Source organism: Tamandua tetradactyla, chromosome 7, assembly GCF_023851605.1.
Source record: "Tamandua tetradactyla isolate mTamTet1 chromosome 7, mTamTet1.pri, whole genome shotgun sequence".
NCBI classification, from domain to species: Eukaryota; Metazoa; Chordata; class Mammalia; order Pilosa; family Myrmecophagidae; genus Tamandua; species Tamandua tetradactyla.
The window spans coordinates 45,603,878-45,618,272 of NC_135333.1; the positions used below are offsets into that span (position 1 = coordinate 45,603,878).

General features: G+C 65.6%; 2 protein-coding genes across 9 annotated transcripts; both read right to left on the reverse strand.

Annotated features, from left to right (window-relative positions):
• Positions 1 to 44: 44 nt before the first annotated feature.
• Positions 45 to 5,133, reverse strand: HDAC10 (histone deacetylase 10). 7 transcript variants are annotated; one of them, XM_077169235.1, is made up of 20 exons: positions 4,967 to 5,133; positions 4,743 to 4,877; positions 4,529 to 4,625; positions 4,249 to 4,346; positions 4,069 to 4,173; positions 3,919 to 3,987; positions 3,653 to 3,779; positions 3,425 to 3,490; positions 3,103 to 3,162; positions 2,936 to 3,025; positions 2,725 to 2,831; positions 2,589 to 2,656; positions 2,244 to 2,493; positions 2,050 to 2,134; positions 1,641 to 1,732; positions 1,457 to 1,513; positions 1,101 to 1,179; positions 640 to 819; positions 391 to 550; positions 45 to 309 (listed from the first exon to the last, which is right to left on the reverse strand). In XM_077169235.1, exons 1-20 carry the CDS (start codon positions 5,023 to 5,025, stop codon positions 278 to 280), a joined length of 2,016 nt encoding a protein of 671 aa, XP_077025350.1. In that variant the 5' UTR covers positions 5,026 to 5,133; the 3' UTR covers positions 45 to 277. The 7 variants fall into 7 exon arrangements, with proteins under 7 accessions (XP_077025350.1, XP_077025348.1, XP_077025351.1 ...); XM_077169233.1 differs by having other exon boundaries at positions 3,425 to 3,779; positions 4,069 to 4,155; XM_077169236.1 differs by lacking the exon at positions 3,425 to 3,490.
• Positions 5,134 to 6,903: 1,770 nt separating this feature from the next.
• Positions 6,904 to 14,355, reverse strand: MAPK12 (mitogen-activated protein kinase 12). Of its 2 annotated transcripts, none has more exons than XM_077169242.1 (12): positions 14,082 to 14,355; positions 13,880 to 14,009; positions 11,790 to 11,848; positions 10,759 to 10,870; positions 10,646 to 10,675; positions 10,368 to 10,415; positions 9,717 to 9,831; positions 9,525 to 9,596; positions 9,309 to 9,388; positions 9,161 to 9,239; positions 8,901 to 9,074; positions 6,904 to 7,459 (listed from the first exon to the last, which is right to left on the reverse strand). In XM_077169242.1, the coding sequence occupies exons 1-12, from the start codon at positions 14,204 to 14,206 to the stop codon at positions 7,380 to 7,382; spliced, it is 1,104 nt and encodes a 367-aa protein (XP_077025357.1). In that variant the 5' UTR covers positions 14,207 to 14,355; the 3' UTR covers positions 6,904 to 7,379. The 2 variants fall into 2 exon arrangements, with proteins under 2 accessions (XP_077025357.1, XP_077025356.1); XM_077169241.1 differs by having other exon boundaries at positions 10,759 to 10,873.
• Positions 14,356 to 14,395: the final 40 nt, after the last annotated feature.

Genomic DNA, 14,395 nt, shown 5'->3' on the forward strand with positions numbered 1-14,395 from the left:
AACTGAGGCCGAGGGCAGCCTCAATAAAGGAGATAGAGTCAGGCTTTGGTTTAAAACCGACGCTTTACTAATGAGGGTGGAGGGGTGGTGGGATCGATCGTGCCGACCGCGTCGCGGGAAAGGCCGCTGCCGAGGGTCCGGGCCCTGCCTGCCCCCCTAGACTGGCCCTTCAGGACGGAGGCCGTAGGCAGCGGCGCGGCGTTGGCTGTCCGCAACCGGCTTGGAGACCTGTTGTACTGTTACTTCCGCGTGTGGATACTCCTAGCTCCACGGGTTTCTAGCTACCCGGTGATGCCACTGACGGAGGGGCTGCGCAGAGGAGTGCTCACCCTCAGGACACTGGGGCCCTTAGTCCAGCGCCCTAAGACAAGACTGTATCCCCACTCTCACCGGCCACCTGCAGCATCTTCCAGTGCAGCTCCAGCTGCCCTCTCAGGTACACCAGGGCCTGTGCGAACTCAGAGGAGGCCTTTGAGAAGGGGCCCAGACTAGGAGGTGCCTCTCCATGCAGCATCCGGGCCAGGATCCCTGCAAGCTGGGGCTTGGATTCCTGGGCCGTGGGCAGGGATCACAGCAGTAAGTCACTGCTGCTCTCCCCAGCCTCCCACTCTTCAGCACATCCTGCCCTGCCCTACTCACCTCCACCAGGGCCAGGATCCGCCCCCGCGCTGGCACCCGCAGCAGTGTGACCAGGAGTGCAGCATAGGGGTCCTGCAAGCCATGGACCGGCCCCAGCACCACCACCAGCAGATCAGGCTGGAAGCCATAGGCCAGGGGCAGTACCAGGCCCAAGATGCAGCTCAGGAACCCACCAGTTGCCTGTGGGGGGTAAAGCAGCATGGCCCCAGGCCCTCATCCAGGGAACATCACCTCTCCCCAGCTCCCACTGCCCCACCTCTCAGTCTCAGGGATCCTGGAAAGTGAGTAGCCACTTTGAAGGTCCCATCATGGAGCCACAAAGGGCAGATCCCTGCTGCTAGACAAGGGGGAAAATGGGCAGACACCAGGGGCTCAGTCCTTGTGACAAGGCCGGCGAGCTGTGGCTGCACACATCTGTGGGGCCCCTGTATTCGCCCTGCCCTGGCAACACTGCCACTTACCCCAGGCAGTGGCATGGAGACATGGAAAGTGGACAGGGTTGCTGCTTGCTTGTCCCTGATGCTCAGCCACAGAGTCCTCCTTCCAGGAGAGAGTGAGTGCCATGAGGACACCCATATGGGCATGAGGCCAGAGCCCCTCATTGGGGATGAGGCAGCAGGGAAGTGTACAGAGCCCAGGGATGCATGTGACTGCTGACCCTGTGCCAAGGGCACCCAGATTGGTATTCCTTCCAACTGCCCTTCTGCCAAACCCCTGCTGAGTAAGGCCCCTATCTGTACCTCATTGGGCCCCACAGGGCCCCGCTGAGCCCTGTCACCCCTGGGCACACTCCTGCCTGGACACCTGACAGCCGTACCCATCATCAGCAAGGTCCAGGGGCCGGTCCAGCTGTCCCACAGCCACACAGAGTAGCCTGAAAGAAAAGTCAGCCCCCAAGACAAGCTGGGCTCACCGCCACTTGCAATCCATTCCCGGTACCACTGGGGTAGGAGCTGCCCTTGGCCTGGAGTCAAGACTCAGCCTGGCCAGGTGAGGCTCACCTCTGGACCCCAAGAAACAAGCTGCGCCGAATAGTCACATCCAGGGTGGCAGATAAGGCTGGAGCTGGAGTGGCTGCGATGCCGCTGTTCACCTGTGAGATGGACACCAGTGGTGGACAGCAGGGAGCCAGCTGGTCCCTGCCAGATTAAAGGACCCCCCTGTCCCTCCTTAGACCCATGCACATAGCTGTTCTGGCTTCCTTCACCCACAGCTAATATCTGTTTCACTATACAAAATGCCGCTTGAAATTGTCCTCCTCATCTCCCTGGCAAGGATCATTTAGTTGGGGCAGGACGTCCACAGCCCCATCTGTGATCTGGTCTGGGGGTCGGGTCGGGGCCTGGAGCTACACTCCCCTCTGCGCAGCTCTGCTCCCCACAGCCGACCCAGCCCTGCCAGGCCCCCTACCTGCCCATCCAGGATTCCATCTACAAGGCGCAGGACCTTTCTGAGGGCAGCAAGGGCCTCGCCCTGGGCCAAAACCTCGTGTGGTCTGTGGTGGGCAAACCAGAGGGACACAAGGACAGAGTGAAACAAGACTGTGCACCCAGACCATGAGTCCCGAACAGGTACACATCCAGAGCATGGCCCGACCAGCCCACCTGGCCCAGGCCTCGGCCTCGGCCTCCTCCCACGGGGCTGCTCCTTTCTGACGGATGCCCCTGGGGCATAGGTGCACGGCAGCATCCGGTGCAGTCAGGACGACAGCTGGGCAGACCGGGGCCAGGGGGTGGGCGTGCAGAGGGTCGGGGCAGCTAGGGGCAGCTGCCTTGTACACGGGCTCCGCAGGCAGCAAAGGCAGCAGCCTCCCCTCCGAGGAGCTGTAGCTGGGACTCAGCATAGGGACCGTGGCTGGTGGGCAGGTCAGAGTCACACCACGCTTACAACCCTCGGGCATGGAGCTGAGCAAACCATCCCTCCAGCCCGGGCCCCTGGGCCCCACAGACCTGGGTGCTGGAAGCTTGCCCAGTGCGGGGCCTGGGCAGCACGGACGCTCTGAATGGACTCCAGGGCGCTGTAGGGCAGAGGCAGAGGGTGAGGCCTATGCCCTGCCCACACCAGCCTCCCTCCAGCCCCTCGTACCTCTGACATGGCACCATGGGCCCTGGCAGAGGTGGGGGCTGGTCGCCCAGCAGCGTCTGGATTGTCATGCACACAGACTCCGCAAGGGACTCGAGGTGGTAGCCGCCCTGGGGGAGATGGAGACAAGCCGAGGGGTCAAGGAGAGAGGTTGCCACCCCTCCTGCCACTGCCCTGGATCAGGCCCTGTGCCCCACCCCACTTGGCCAGTCACCTCCAGGACAGCACACACCCGGCCGCCAGCCAGGGCCAGCAGCAGCTGCGTGAGGTGGGCAAAGCACTCAGGGGTGGCCTGCATCTGCCCCTGAAACAAGAACCACATGAGTATGAGGGGCCGCACCTCCACCCCCCAGGGACCTCCCTGCCAGGTCGGGTTCTCACCTCGGGGTCCCCGATAGCTGAGTCAAATCCTGCAGATACCAGCACCAACTCGGGGTCAAACTGCAGGCAGCGGCCAGGGTGGGAAGGGAGCAGGGGAGGGGCTGGAGCCGAAGGGAAGACTGGGCACCACCACGCCATTGCCCCCATGCCTCCAGACTGGCCCCCACACCCCACCCCCAGGTCAAGCCCCATGTTAATGCGAACTGGGGACGCACAGCCCTTTCCTGCGCCCACATTCCTGCAGAGGCCAATGTACCATCTCAGGCCACTGACGCCCCTCCCAGGCCTCCTGCTACCCAGGCAGCCCCCACCTCGTGGTCACCTCAAAGGCCAGCGGGAGCAGCACGTGCAGGAAGGCAGCCACATAATCAGCATTTCCCATCCCGACCTGTGGCCACAGGGAGTCAGGGGCCAGGCACTGCCCATCAGGACCAAAGGCTCCCCACCCCGTGGGGCCTGGCCCTGGTGGGACAGCCCGGGCCACAGGCCGAGGCCATGAGCTGCAGAGGAGTGAAGTTTGGGGGTAGTGGGGGTCAGGGGCCCAGGGTACCTGGTTCCAGGGCAGGTTGACTGTGAAGCCACGGCCATGGCCCCGGCCGACTGCATCAGCATCTGACTCTCGCAAGTAAGGCCAGAAGCGTCCATGCTCGTAGCGGTGCCAGGAGAAGTACAGCACTCTGGGAGCAAGGGCAGAGGTCAGGGTCAGACATCTTCAGTCCTATGGCTCCTGCAGGCACCCCTCCCAGATTTCCCCAGGCCAACTTCCACCTCCAGAGTGGGGTCCCAGGAAAGGGTCACGCCCCATCCACGGTTCACCTGGGGTCATCCTCGAAGATATACTGGGTGCCCTGGCCATGGTGGATATCCCAGTCAACCACAAGGATCCTGGGGGCAGGCCACGCCGGGGGTCACTGAAGGCCGGGTCCTCCTCCCGCAGGCTGGGGTCCCACAACATGCCCCACGCACCTGCGCAGCCCATGCCTCTGCTTGGCATGCTCGGCCGCCAGAGCCACATTGTTGAACACGCAGAACCCATTGGCGGCGGCCCGCTGGCTGTGGTGTCCAGGAGGCCTGGGGATGAGGGGGCTGTGGGCACTGGGGGTCACCAAACTCAGTGGGGTCCCCATGGCAGGGCGCAGCCCTCACCTCACCAAGGCGAGCCCATTCTGTGCAGCTCCAGTCAGCACAGCATCCACTAGCTGCAGCGCGGCCCCCGCGGCCAGCCGGGCACAGTGGTAGGTACTCTGGGGGGCAGCAGAGCCGGGTAAGCCCATGGCCAGCCCTGGGGCTCTGCCCACACCCACGGCCCGTGGTGGGTGGGCAGTGGCTGCAGGTGGGGTGAGTCTGAAGGGGGTCACTGGCTGTGGGCAGCGGGGTGTGGACACGGGTGTGTACCGGGCAGGTGATACAGGGGGTGGGTACACACCGGGTGGAAGTAGACAGCGTCGAACTGCGCTGATAGCTCCTGGAGGGCCCCCACGCCCAGGGCCTCTGTCCCCCGCACCAGGGCCACATACTCAGGGCTGCGAGGGGCGACAGGCAAGGCACGGTCACCGGCGGCGGCCAGGACTCCCGGAGGACCTGCCCGGCCACCCGGGGCCTTGGAAAGGGGACGCTGAGGTGGCAGCGCTGGAGCTGACCTATGCACCAGGCCCAGCTCGGCCTCGGAGGCCTCCCGTGCCGCCAGCTGTAAGCACCTCTGCTCCAGGCCGCGCTGCCGCAGTAGTTCCATGGCCACCGCCAGGCGCTCGGGGGTCTCGATGGCGCACTCGGGGCTGGGGCGGGGGCGGGCAGGGACTCAGTAGCCGAGCCCCTCTCCGCCCCGCGCGCCACCGCTAGGCCCTCCCGGCCAGGTCGCACTCACTCGTCCCAGAGCAGCCGGGCGGCCGTCATGTCCTCATGGTACACGAGTGCAGTCCCCATGGCTCGGCCGCTAGGACAAGACTTAGATGCCCCTCCGCGTGCCCCCGCCACCGCCGAGCCGGGCTAGCTTCCGGCTTCCTGCGCAGCGACCCGGGACCTCCCCTAGCCGCCGCCTGGCGCCCCAGCCCCGCCCCGTAGCCGCGGCCCCACCCCCCTTCCGGGCTCGGGGTCTCCCTGTCCTCGCTTCCCCACGACGGGCCGGGCTTGGGGAACATTGGGCCAAGTGGTCGGACCCTTCTGAGAGCCCCATGGCCGACCCCTTCTGGCTGCCCACGGGCTGAGCCTCCCCCCAGTGGCCGCCCATCGCGCGCCTTTCTGCCCCCCCCCCCCAACTTTTCTCGAAGCCCCCAACCTGGCCTTGCCCGCGCAGCCTTGGGGGCCCGCCCCCACGCCCCCAGGACTCAAGGCAGAGCTGAGGCCAGGGCAGCGGGGCGGCAGGATGCGCGGCCTCTTGAGGGGGGAGTGCGTTATCAACAAGCAGCACCGCCTTCCAAGCGGAGGGTCAAGGCCGGAGGACCAGAAGACCCTTGGCAGAAGCGGAATCAGGGACAGGCGGAAGCCGCGGACAGACACGAGCCGCCGCCAAGTAGGGCGGGACAGAGTAGGAATTCTGAGACAAGAGAGACAAGGTCTGGGGAGGGATGGAGGAATGGGATGGATGGATGGATGGACGGACGGATGGACGGATGGATGGATGGAACCTCAGTGAGTGACCGAAAGGGGCGGGCAGAGGAGAAACGGACACTGCGACAGAGCAAAAGCGTGGGAAGGGAGGGAGACCTGGAGTTGCCGGGGTCAGGTTCTGGGGTCGGGTCTTGGGGGCGAGTCCTGGGAAGCAGGTTCTGGGGGGTGGTGAGCCCTGGGGCGGGTACGTGAGGCGGCTCCGGGGGACAATTGCGGGGGGCAGGTCCCGGAGGCAAGTGCGAGTGAACAGGTGCGGAGGTTTCCTAGGCGGCCCCGGGGGCGGGTCCTGACGGGCAGGTGCGGTGAGAGGGGCAGGCGCAGGTGCAGGTACAGGGGGTGGGCTGGGTCTCTGAGACGGGTCCTGGGGGGGGGGGGGTGCCGGGTGGCTAGCCCTATCCCTTGCTCCACCCAGGCCCGTCCGGAGGGTCTTCCAGTTCAGGCCAGCTCCTGAGCCAATCCCGGAGGCTAGGGCATCGGAGCGTTCCGATTGGCCACCCGGGGTCACGTAGCCTTGAGGAAATAGGCGGGACCAGCGGGGCAGCACCCGGGGGAGCGTGGGGTTCACAGGGTGGGCTCCTCTTGGTTGCACTCTGTCCCACCGGCACCCGAGGGGTCCTGGGCTGAGAGGGCCGCCTGCCGCTGCATCACCTTGTGGGCCTAAGCCTGGTTGGACCAGCCCTGCGTGAGGCTGGCCGAGCTCCAGCAGGCCGGGAGCGGAGGGGACCCCTCGCCTGCCCTACCCTCGACGGTCAGACCCCATGACCCTGGCCTGACCCTTCATAAGGCCCCTGTCGCGGGGCATATGGGGAAGCGCCCATGTGTAGCCTGCGGTCCTGTGTGGCCTCCGGTCCCGCAGCCAGCGAGACCCGAGGCCCTCAGAGACTATGGCCAGCCAGCAGAGGGCAGGAGGCGGGATAAGGGGCTGGGTTTCTACAAAGGCAGGCCCTGCACCTGGCGGGCAGGCAGCTGGGCAAGTGGTGCCTGCCAGGTGCCTTCTGGCCATGGGTGAGGGTGGGGAAGGAAATGGGAGTGGGCAGGAAACACTGGGGGCACGGGGGCTCTAGCCTCAAGGACGGTGATGCTGCAAAGGTGGCCAAGACCCAAGGCGGGGCCTCCAGTCAGGAGGGCCGCAGGCCAGCTCGCTGGACACAACGGAAAAGAGAAAGGCCCCAAGGTAGAGGACCTGCTCACAAATCAAGAGCCACCAAAGGGTTTATTTCCTTCCAGCCATAGGGCTGATATACATTGTGCGGGGGAGGGAGGTGCAGGAGAGTCCACTGACACCACTGCCCAGCCCCCCTCGGGGAGAGGTTTGCATCAGCGCCCCAGCCCCTGTGTCCCTCCATCTCAGGGCACGAGCCAGGCTGGGGCAGGCACAGAGCGGGTGCAGGGGCCTATGTGGCCCTGTGGGTGCTGGGGTGCTTGGTGCAGCCCAGGGAGGGGCAGCTGGAACAAGGTGGGGTCCTGCCCAAAAAGTCCACACATTCATCTGAGGCCAGGCTGAGGTGGCCACTGGAGAACAGACGAGACGTGGAGGGTTCACAGAACAAGGGGGGCTGCTCTGAACCCCTCCAGGTAGATGCCCTGGGATGTGGCTGGGGGCAGCCACGCTCCTCCTGCCCAGCTGGAAAGCTAAGGGGTGGAGCTCCGGCAGGATCCCCGCGACATCCTCATAGGGCCGTCTCCTTGGAGACCCGGGGCACAGGCTGCAGGGGAGGCTTGAAGCTGAGCACCTCCTTATAAGTGACACCTGGGAGGAGCAGCAGAAATGGGGGACAGTCACAGGGAGAAGGGAACTATCAGCCTTGGCCGCCACCCACCAGAGGCAGCTCCCAGAGGCCGTACCCTGGACAGGGGACAGGTGGCCCAGAGGCTTGTCAACACTCCTCAGCACAGCCCCTCGCCAGAAGTCCCACTCAGGGTTGGGGGGTGGTGAGCGCCCAGCCCTGACATGGGTTTGCCATCCACTGGTCTAGGGACCCGCCCTGGCTGGCTCTTTTGTCCCTTCCCAGGTGTCTCCCACAACTGCTGCCACCCACCTTTCCACCCACAGGGACCATCCTCCCCGACGGGGTCTCCTGGACCCCAAGCTCTTTGCCCCTCAAGAGTGGCTGACTCCTCCCTTCTCCAGCAGAGAACACCCTGGGAGCACGGCCAAATGCTTTCATGGGTCAACCTCTGGGCTCCACCAGACACATGCCGAGTTCTGGGTCCAGCATCTGCTGAACCCTTGGGTGTCACTTAACTCCCACTGGCCCATCCAGCGCTTCCCCCCACCCCAGTTTTGCAGACACGCTCCCTGAGCCCAAGGCGCCAACTCCAGGGAGGGGGGGCTCTGGGCCTGGGCCTGGGCCTGGGGTTCAAGGCCAGCTCCACTTCCCTCTGTGGGGATCTGCAAAGGAGCAAGCTCTGCCATCCCCACCCCAGGGTTCCCACTGCATGTGGCCAGGGGACACTGATTTGCGGGACACTAACACTCTCCCGTTTCCAGTTTAGGACACCCTTTGAGTGTGTGTAATCCCCAGCCCGTGGGGGCCTCTGCAAGCCTACTCTTCAAACTCCAGCTTGGGGATGCATCCCCACAGGTAGGCAAGTGAAAAGGCCCTTTCCAGAAATGGCCATCATGCCCAGACCACGTGCCCATCGTGCTGTCACCGAAGCAAAGGCTCAGAGCCACAGTTTTGGGGGGTGGGGGACCGCAGAGAGGATGCTGTGGTCTGCGGTTGTCAGCCATCTCTTCACCAACGGAAACCACCTCAAACAGAACTGAGGTCCTGAGCTCCGAGCCCGGCACAGGCTGAGGCAGAGGCCACCCTGAGCAATTTCTGCACCCCACCTGTGGCCCCAGGGTGCAGAGTCAGGGCAGAGGCTGGATGGGCCTGGGAGGGGGCAGCACCAAAGGATGGCGCCCCCATACACACACATGTGCCAGGAGGCACGGCGCCTGCCCAGGAGCACACTAAGCAGAGGTCTGAGCCCCTCGGTATGAGTGGTGTCCCTGGGGACACGGGTCGCCCTGGGGCAGGGAGAGGCCGTTGGCCCACAGTGTCCAGTCCTGCAGCCAAGCCTTTGTTTGTCTTGCGCCTGCTGGCGACGCCCTTCCCCGCCAGCTCTGGGCTCCGGGCCAGGCTACAGGCCCTCCCCAGCCCTTTGGCCTGGCGTGGCAGGCCCCCTCCCTGGCCCCAACTCACGCCTCCAGTCCTCCAGCGTGCGGTCTGCGTTGTCGGAGGAGTCGTCGTACTTCTGCGCCTTGGGCTCCTCCTCTGAGTCGTGAAGGGACTCAAAGTAGGGGTGGGCCAACGCCTCAGCTGCTGTCACCCGCTGCTCTGCATCCAGCACCAGCATCTTTTCCAGGAGGTTCACGGCTGGTAGGCGGGGCAGGTGGCGCTCAGGTCGATGCCAGGGGCACCCACCAGCCCCCATGCCACCCTCTGCCCCCAGCCTGCCTTACCCAGGGGGCTGGCACTGGTCAGGATGGAGGCAAAATCCTTCTTCTCCAGCTCAGGGAGCCCCTTCATGTAGTTCTTGGCCTGTGGGAGAAGACAGGTTGAGGAGCCAGCCCCCCAGCCCCGGAGCGGGCCCCACTGTTCCCCACTGACATCTGCACTCTGCAGCCTCTGCACAAACTCGGCTGGTGGCGTCCCCGTCACCTTCATGATCTCCTTCAGCTGGTCCAGGTCTGCCGCAAGCTCAGGGGCACAGCACTGCAAGAGCATGGTCCCCCAAGACTGCTGCCCAGCCCGGCCCTCCAGACCTCACCCAAACTTCCTGCCCAGCCCTAGGTCCCCAGCCTGCTGCCTTGCTGCAGAGGATACGGTCGTTGCCCTTGAACAGTATCTGCCCCGTGATCATCTCTGCCATGATGCAGCCCACGGACCAGATGTCAACTGAAACAGAAGACCACGTCACACACTCCGCAGACTGGGGAGAGCAGGGGGAGGGCAGGGGACATGGCACCAACTTGGCCAGCCCACGCCATCCTACCCAACTCCCACTCAGCAGCCCACCTGTCTGCGTGTAGCGCATCCAGCTCAGGATGACCTCAGGTGCCCGGTACCACCGGGTCACCACATACCCAGTCATCTCGCTGTCCGCCTGCCGGGCCAGGCCGAAGTCCAGGATCTGCAAAAGGAATTGAGAGAGGTGAACTAGAGAGTCTCCAGGCTGTGAGCATAGCCAGCCTGTGCCCAGAAGACCCTCGACAAAGGTCCCTGCCAAACCTCCAGGTCCTCAGGCCACAGCACAGAGTTCCCAAGCCCCTGGGGACCCTCCCTGTGGCTAGGGCCTCTACAACTACCTCTGGGGGTGGGCCCGGAGTCTCCACTGCCTCTCCTGCCTCCCCCTGCCCACCCCCAGGGCTGGCCTTGTGGCCTCAGCTGTATACCAGGTCAGGCTTTGCTGCCTGCTGGGATGACCTTCAAGCAGGTAAGGCAGGGAGAGCTGCCCTGCTCCTACTGCCATGACCCCATGGAGGCCAGGCCAACACCTGTTTGCTTCCCCGGGCCCCACCCTCCCACCGGCTGTTCCCTCTGCAGCTTGGTACCAAGGTGGAGCAGTTGTTCCCTTGGCTACCCTCCCGGCCTGAGCCCAGGGGCACAGAGGGCTATTGGGCAGATGCCCTGCCCCTCAGGCTCTCCCTGGAGGCACTGAGACCCCACCTTCAGCTCGCAGTCCTCGTTCACGGCCAGGTTGCCAGGCTTCAGGTCCTGTGAACAAAAGAGAGGTGGCCCCTGCAGCCCACTGGAGGGGGCAGGCTGCCCAGGAGCACCCAAGCAGGGCAGCTGCATTCAGCCCTCCCATGCTGGCCTGGGCTTCCGACAGGCCCAAGTATGGGTGTCATCACCCTCCCACCAGCCCCATAGTGAGCCCCCTGCTTGGGGAAGCTGATCCGGCGGCTGAGCGAGGGGCAGGCTCTCCCACGGTGGCCAGGACTCACCCTGTGGATGACGCCTGCAGCGTGGATATACTGTGGGGACAGAGAGTGGGATCAGCGGCAGGCAGAGCAGGACCGGCGGCACCCCCTCCCCTGGCCGGCCCTGCCCACCCCACCTTGAGCCCCTTCAGCATCTGGTACACGAGGAACTGGATCCTGTCCTCACTCAGCTTTTCGTGCTTCATGAGCTTGCCCAGATCCGTGCCCATGTACGGCATCACCAGGTAGCTGCTGGCGCAGGGTGGCCCGGGGTCAAGGACAAGGCCGGCCTCCGGGCCCCCACCTGGCCCTGGCTCTGGGGGCTGCGGGAAGGCCCCGTCCCACATAGAGGGCAGCCTCGGCAGGAGCGCCCGTATCCTCACCCCCACCTCCTTCCCATCCACCCTGCCAGGGGCACCAGCAGGGCCAGGGCTCTGAGCTCTGGGTGCCCACACTCTGAGCTGAAGGGCACCACATGCCAGGCTAACAGCCAGGGCGGGGTGGAGTCGATTTTCCCCTTAGGACTAGGTGTGAGAAGCATGGGGCCTGGGGGTAGGGAGTTGGCAGCAGTGGGATGTTTGGGTCTGAGGGCCAGCCAGGTTGGGCAGAAGGATGGAAAATGGAGTGGCATTTAGGATCCCCTCACCCCACCCTCCCACCCCAGACACTGAGACTGGTGAGCATTGCAGCCCTGCAGGGCCAGGTCACAGGGACCTGCCTGTACCCTGCCATCTGCTGCCCTCCCGAGCCCTCCTGGGCCCAGCCCTGGCTTGTGGCTGAGAGCCCTGGGGGAGCGGGCCAGGCAGACGGGGCCTCCCTGCTGCCCCCTCCCTGCCCACCAGAAAGGTCAGCAGCTCCAATTTCGGGCCAGGCTCTTGGCACCAGGGCCCTGAGCACGGGGCCTGCCTGTTAACACATGTGCTAGGCCAAGGCCCACACCATGGGTGCTGGGGAGTGCCTGGGTGCCAGCAGCCCTGGGAAGCCTGGCCAAGCTTTAGGGAGGCACTGGCAGAATGGATGGTGAGGGTGCATCAGGACTGCAGGGAGAGGGGGCTGGCAGCAGTCCCTGCCTTGAGCCAGGGTCCCTATCCAATCCAGCACCCCAAGTGATGCCAGGGGATTCCCCAACACCCCTCCAGCCCTGCCCAGCCCCTGGCTGGCCACGCACAAGTCTGTGAAGTCATCCAGGGTCTCATCAGGAGTAAACACATCCAGCAGGCCGATTACCTGGGGGAAGAGGGGTGGGCAGGGGGACTGAGGTGTGTGGACAGCAGGGGCTGTGGCGTGGTGCTCCCCAACCCAATCCCTTCCCCACCTCTACCCCGCTGGCACTGGCTCCAGGCCGGACCCCCCGCACTGTCCCTGTCTCCCCACACTGCCCACTCACCAAGCAGCCCCGGCCGGGACACACGTGCCCACAGCCTCGGGCTATTTCTGGATGGTGACAGCCGGGATGTGCGGGGGTGGGGGTGGGGGTGGGAAAGTCAAGTCTGGCTGGCTCCAGGCCAAGCACAACAGGGTCAGCCCTTGGTCCTGCCTCCCCTTCTTGCTCTGCCCATGGACACTGGGACCCAGGGTGGGGCAGCCCTCAGGTTGTGAGCACTGCAGTCCTTCCCCAGGCTGAGACCCACAGCCCGCCGGCCCCACGGGGCCCCTGGTTGGGGAGGCGATGGAAGACAGGTAACCTGGGGCCAGGGCGGCCTGCTCGTGAGGATGGTGCCTACCAAGGTTGCAGGGCAGGTGGGGTGCAGAGGCCCAGCGGGCCCTGGGGAGCCTGCCATGTGCTAGAGTAACACAGGGGAGGCAGGTGGCTGGGTCAGGAGCAGGGAGGACCTCCAGTCCAGGTAACCCTAAAAGTGGCCCTGGAAAGCCCTTAAGCAGGGGCGGGACCCTCACCACCTCCTCAGGCCACTGTGCAGGATAGACCACATGAGGCAGGTGTAGACAGTGACCCCGCAGCCGCCAGGTCCAGTGTGGGGGGGGGAGGGTGGAATGCTAGGTCTCTGGTGTGCTGGGGGCTGTCAGAAAGGGACCACCTCCAGTGCAGGAGTCCCAGAGGGGACTTTGAGACCGCTGGAGGCTGCAGACCTAGATGTGCAGCCATCGAGGGTTCCAGCTGAGGAGGGCCTGGGGGGAGGGGAGCCCAGAGCCCACAAAGGCCCCCTTGGTCCACACAGAGCAAGCAGCAGGGAGGGAGGGGGTTGTAGGCGAGTAGAACAGAGCAGGTGGGCTGCGCGGCTATGGGAAGGATGCCCTAGGGAGAGGGCCAGGTGCCCAAAGGGCTGGTGGGATTGCTGGCTCAGTGGATGGCATGTCCACTGTGCCGGCCTGGGAGGGGCCGAACGGAGAGTCCGAGTCGGGTCGGGAAGGGTGCTGGTGAAGCTGGCCAGGACAGGAGTTAGGGTGCCTCCTCCTCACCCAGCCCAGGGTTTCACGGACGGGGGGGGGGGGGGGGGGGAGGCAGCCCCCATGAAGATCACGTCCCAGATGTGGCTCAGGGCAGAGGCTGAGTGCCCCAGGGCACAGGGTGGAGACAGAAGTCCCAGAGAACAAGTATTTGGCTGGAGAGCGGGCAGTGGCCAGAACCAAGGGCCCAGGTGCACTGATGTACATAGCGACCAGCCAAAGCTCACAGTGCTCAGCTCTCAGCCCGGAACTTAAGGCAGGGGTGTGGGGGGGTTTCCCTGGGGAGTCCGGACCTGTCCACCCCCCACCCTGTCCATGAAACCCTGGACTGGGTGAGGAGGAGGCACCCCAACCCCTGCCCTGGCCAGCATCCTGGGCGCCCCTCCTGAGTGGGACCCCAGGCTCTGCAGGGGGCTGGGACAGGTGCAGTCCCACTTGGAGAAGGAGGAACTATGAGGCAGGCGGAACAGAGGGGCCTGGGGAGGCTGAAGGGAAGTCTGGGGGGCCCTTCCAGGAAAAGTGCTGTGCCCAACTCCTCTCACCACGGTTCCCGGAATGGAGGCAGGATTTGGGGGCAAACCTGGAAGGCCAACTGAGCCCAGACCCGTCACAGCGGCGGTGGCAGGGGGCTGCCGCGAAAGGGAATCCATGCAGGCTCTACCCCAAACAAGGAGGCCTAGGCGTGGGGGAAAACGGTGTACGCCAGAAAGGTCCCTAGTCTGCCAATGTCTCCTGGGCCCCCACCTACACCCACCCCACAGGAAGGCCGGGGGGAGGGCCGGCCTTCCCGCAGGCGGCACTCCGGGGGGCGGGGCGAGCTGGGCGGGGCCGGGTGCGACCCCCCCGACTCACGTTCTCGTGGCGCATGTGCTTGAGGAGGCGCAGCTCGCGGTAGGCGCGCTTGGCGAACAGCTCCGACTGGAAGGGCCGGTACAGCTTCTTGATGGCCACCCTGGCGCCGGTGCGGCTGTCCACGGCCGAGCTGCGGGGTGGGCGGCTCAGCCTCGGCCGGGCCTCTCGCCCCCGCCCCGCCCCGCGCCGCGCCCGCGCTCACCACACCGCGCCATAGGCGCCGGAGCCCACGGGCTGCAGGTCGCGGTACTCGGCGCGCACCTCCCACTCGGTCTTGGTCACCTCCTGGCGGTAAAAGCCCTTGCGGGTGGGCGGCGGGGAGGTCATCGCTGCCCGGACGCCGGGCGCCGCGCTCCCGGAACCGGGGCCCGGCGGCCCTCTGCTGTCCCCTTTGGGGTCGCCGCCCTCCGGGCTCCCGCACCGCCGACTCCGGCCCGACCCCTGCCCGGCTCCTGCCGCGCTGCCCCACCCCGGCCCGCGACCAACCCGCCCCGGGGCCCGGCGCACGTGACGGCC

Excerpts from the sequence above, each read along its gene's own strand:
- MAPK12 (XM_077169241.1), bottom strand. The coding sequence starts at position 14,206 with ATGACCTCCCCGCCGCCCACCCGCAAGGGCTTTTACCGCCAGGAGGTG. Across the intron at positions 10,676-10,758 it reads AGATGCTGAAGGGGCTCAAG|TATATCCACGCTGCAGGCGT; the intron begins GTGGGGTGGGCA and ends CTGTCCCCACAG. Across the intron at positions 9,240-9,308 it reads AGAGGCTGCAGAGTGCAGAT|GCCAAGAACTACATGAAGGG; the intron begins GTCAGTGGGGAA and ends CTTCTCCCACAG.
- HDAC10 (XM_077169232.1), bottom strand. The coding sequence starts at position 5,025 with ATGGGGACTGCACTCGTGTACCATGAGGACATGACGGCCGCCCGGCTG. Across the intron at positions 4,626-4,742 it reads GAGCTGGGCCTGGTGCATAG|CCCTGAGTATGTGGCCCTGG; the intron begins GTCAGCTCCAGC and ends CGCCCCTCGCAG. Across the intron at positions 1,514-1,640 it reads TTGTTTCTTGGGGTCCAGAG|GCTACTCTGTGTGGCTGTGG; the intron begins GTGAGCCTCACC and ends CTTTTCTTTCAG.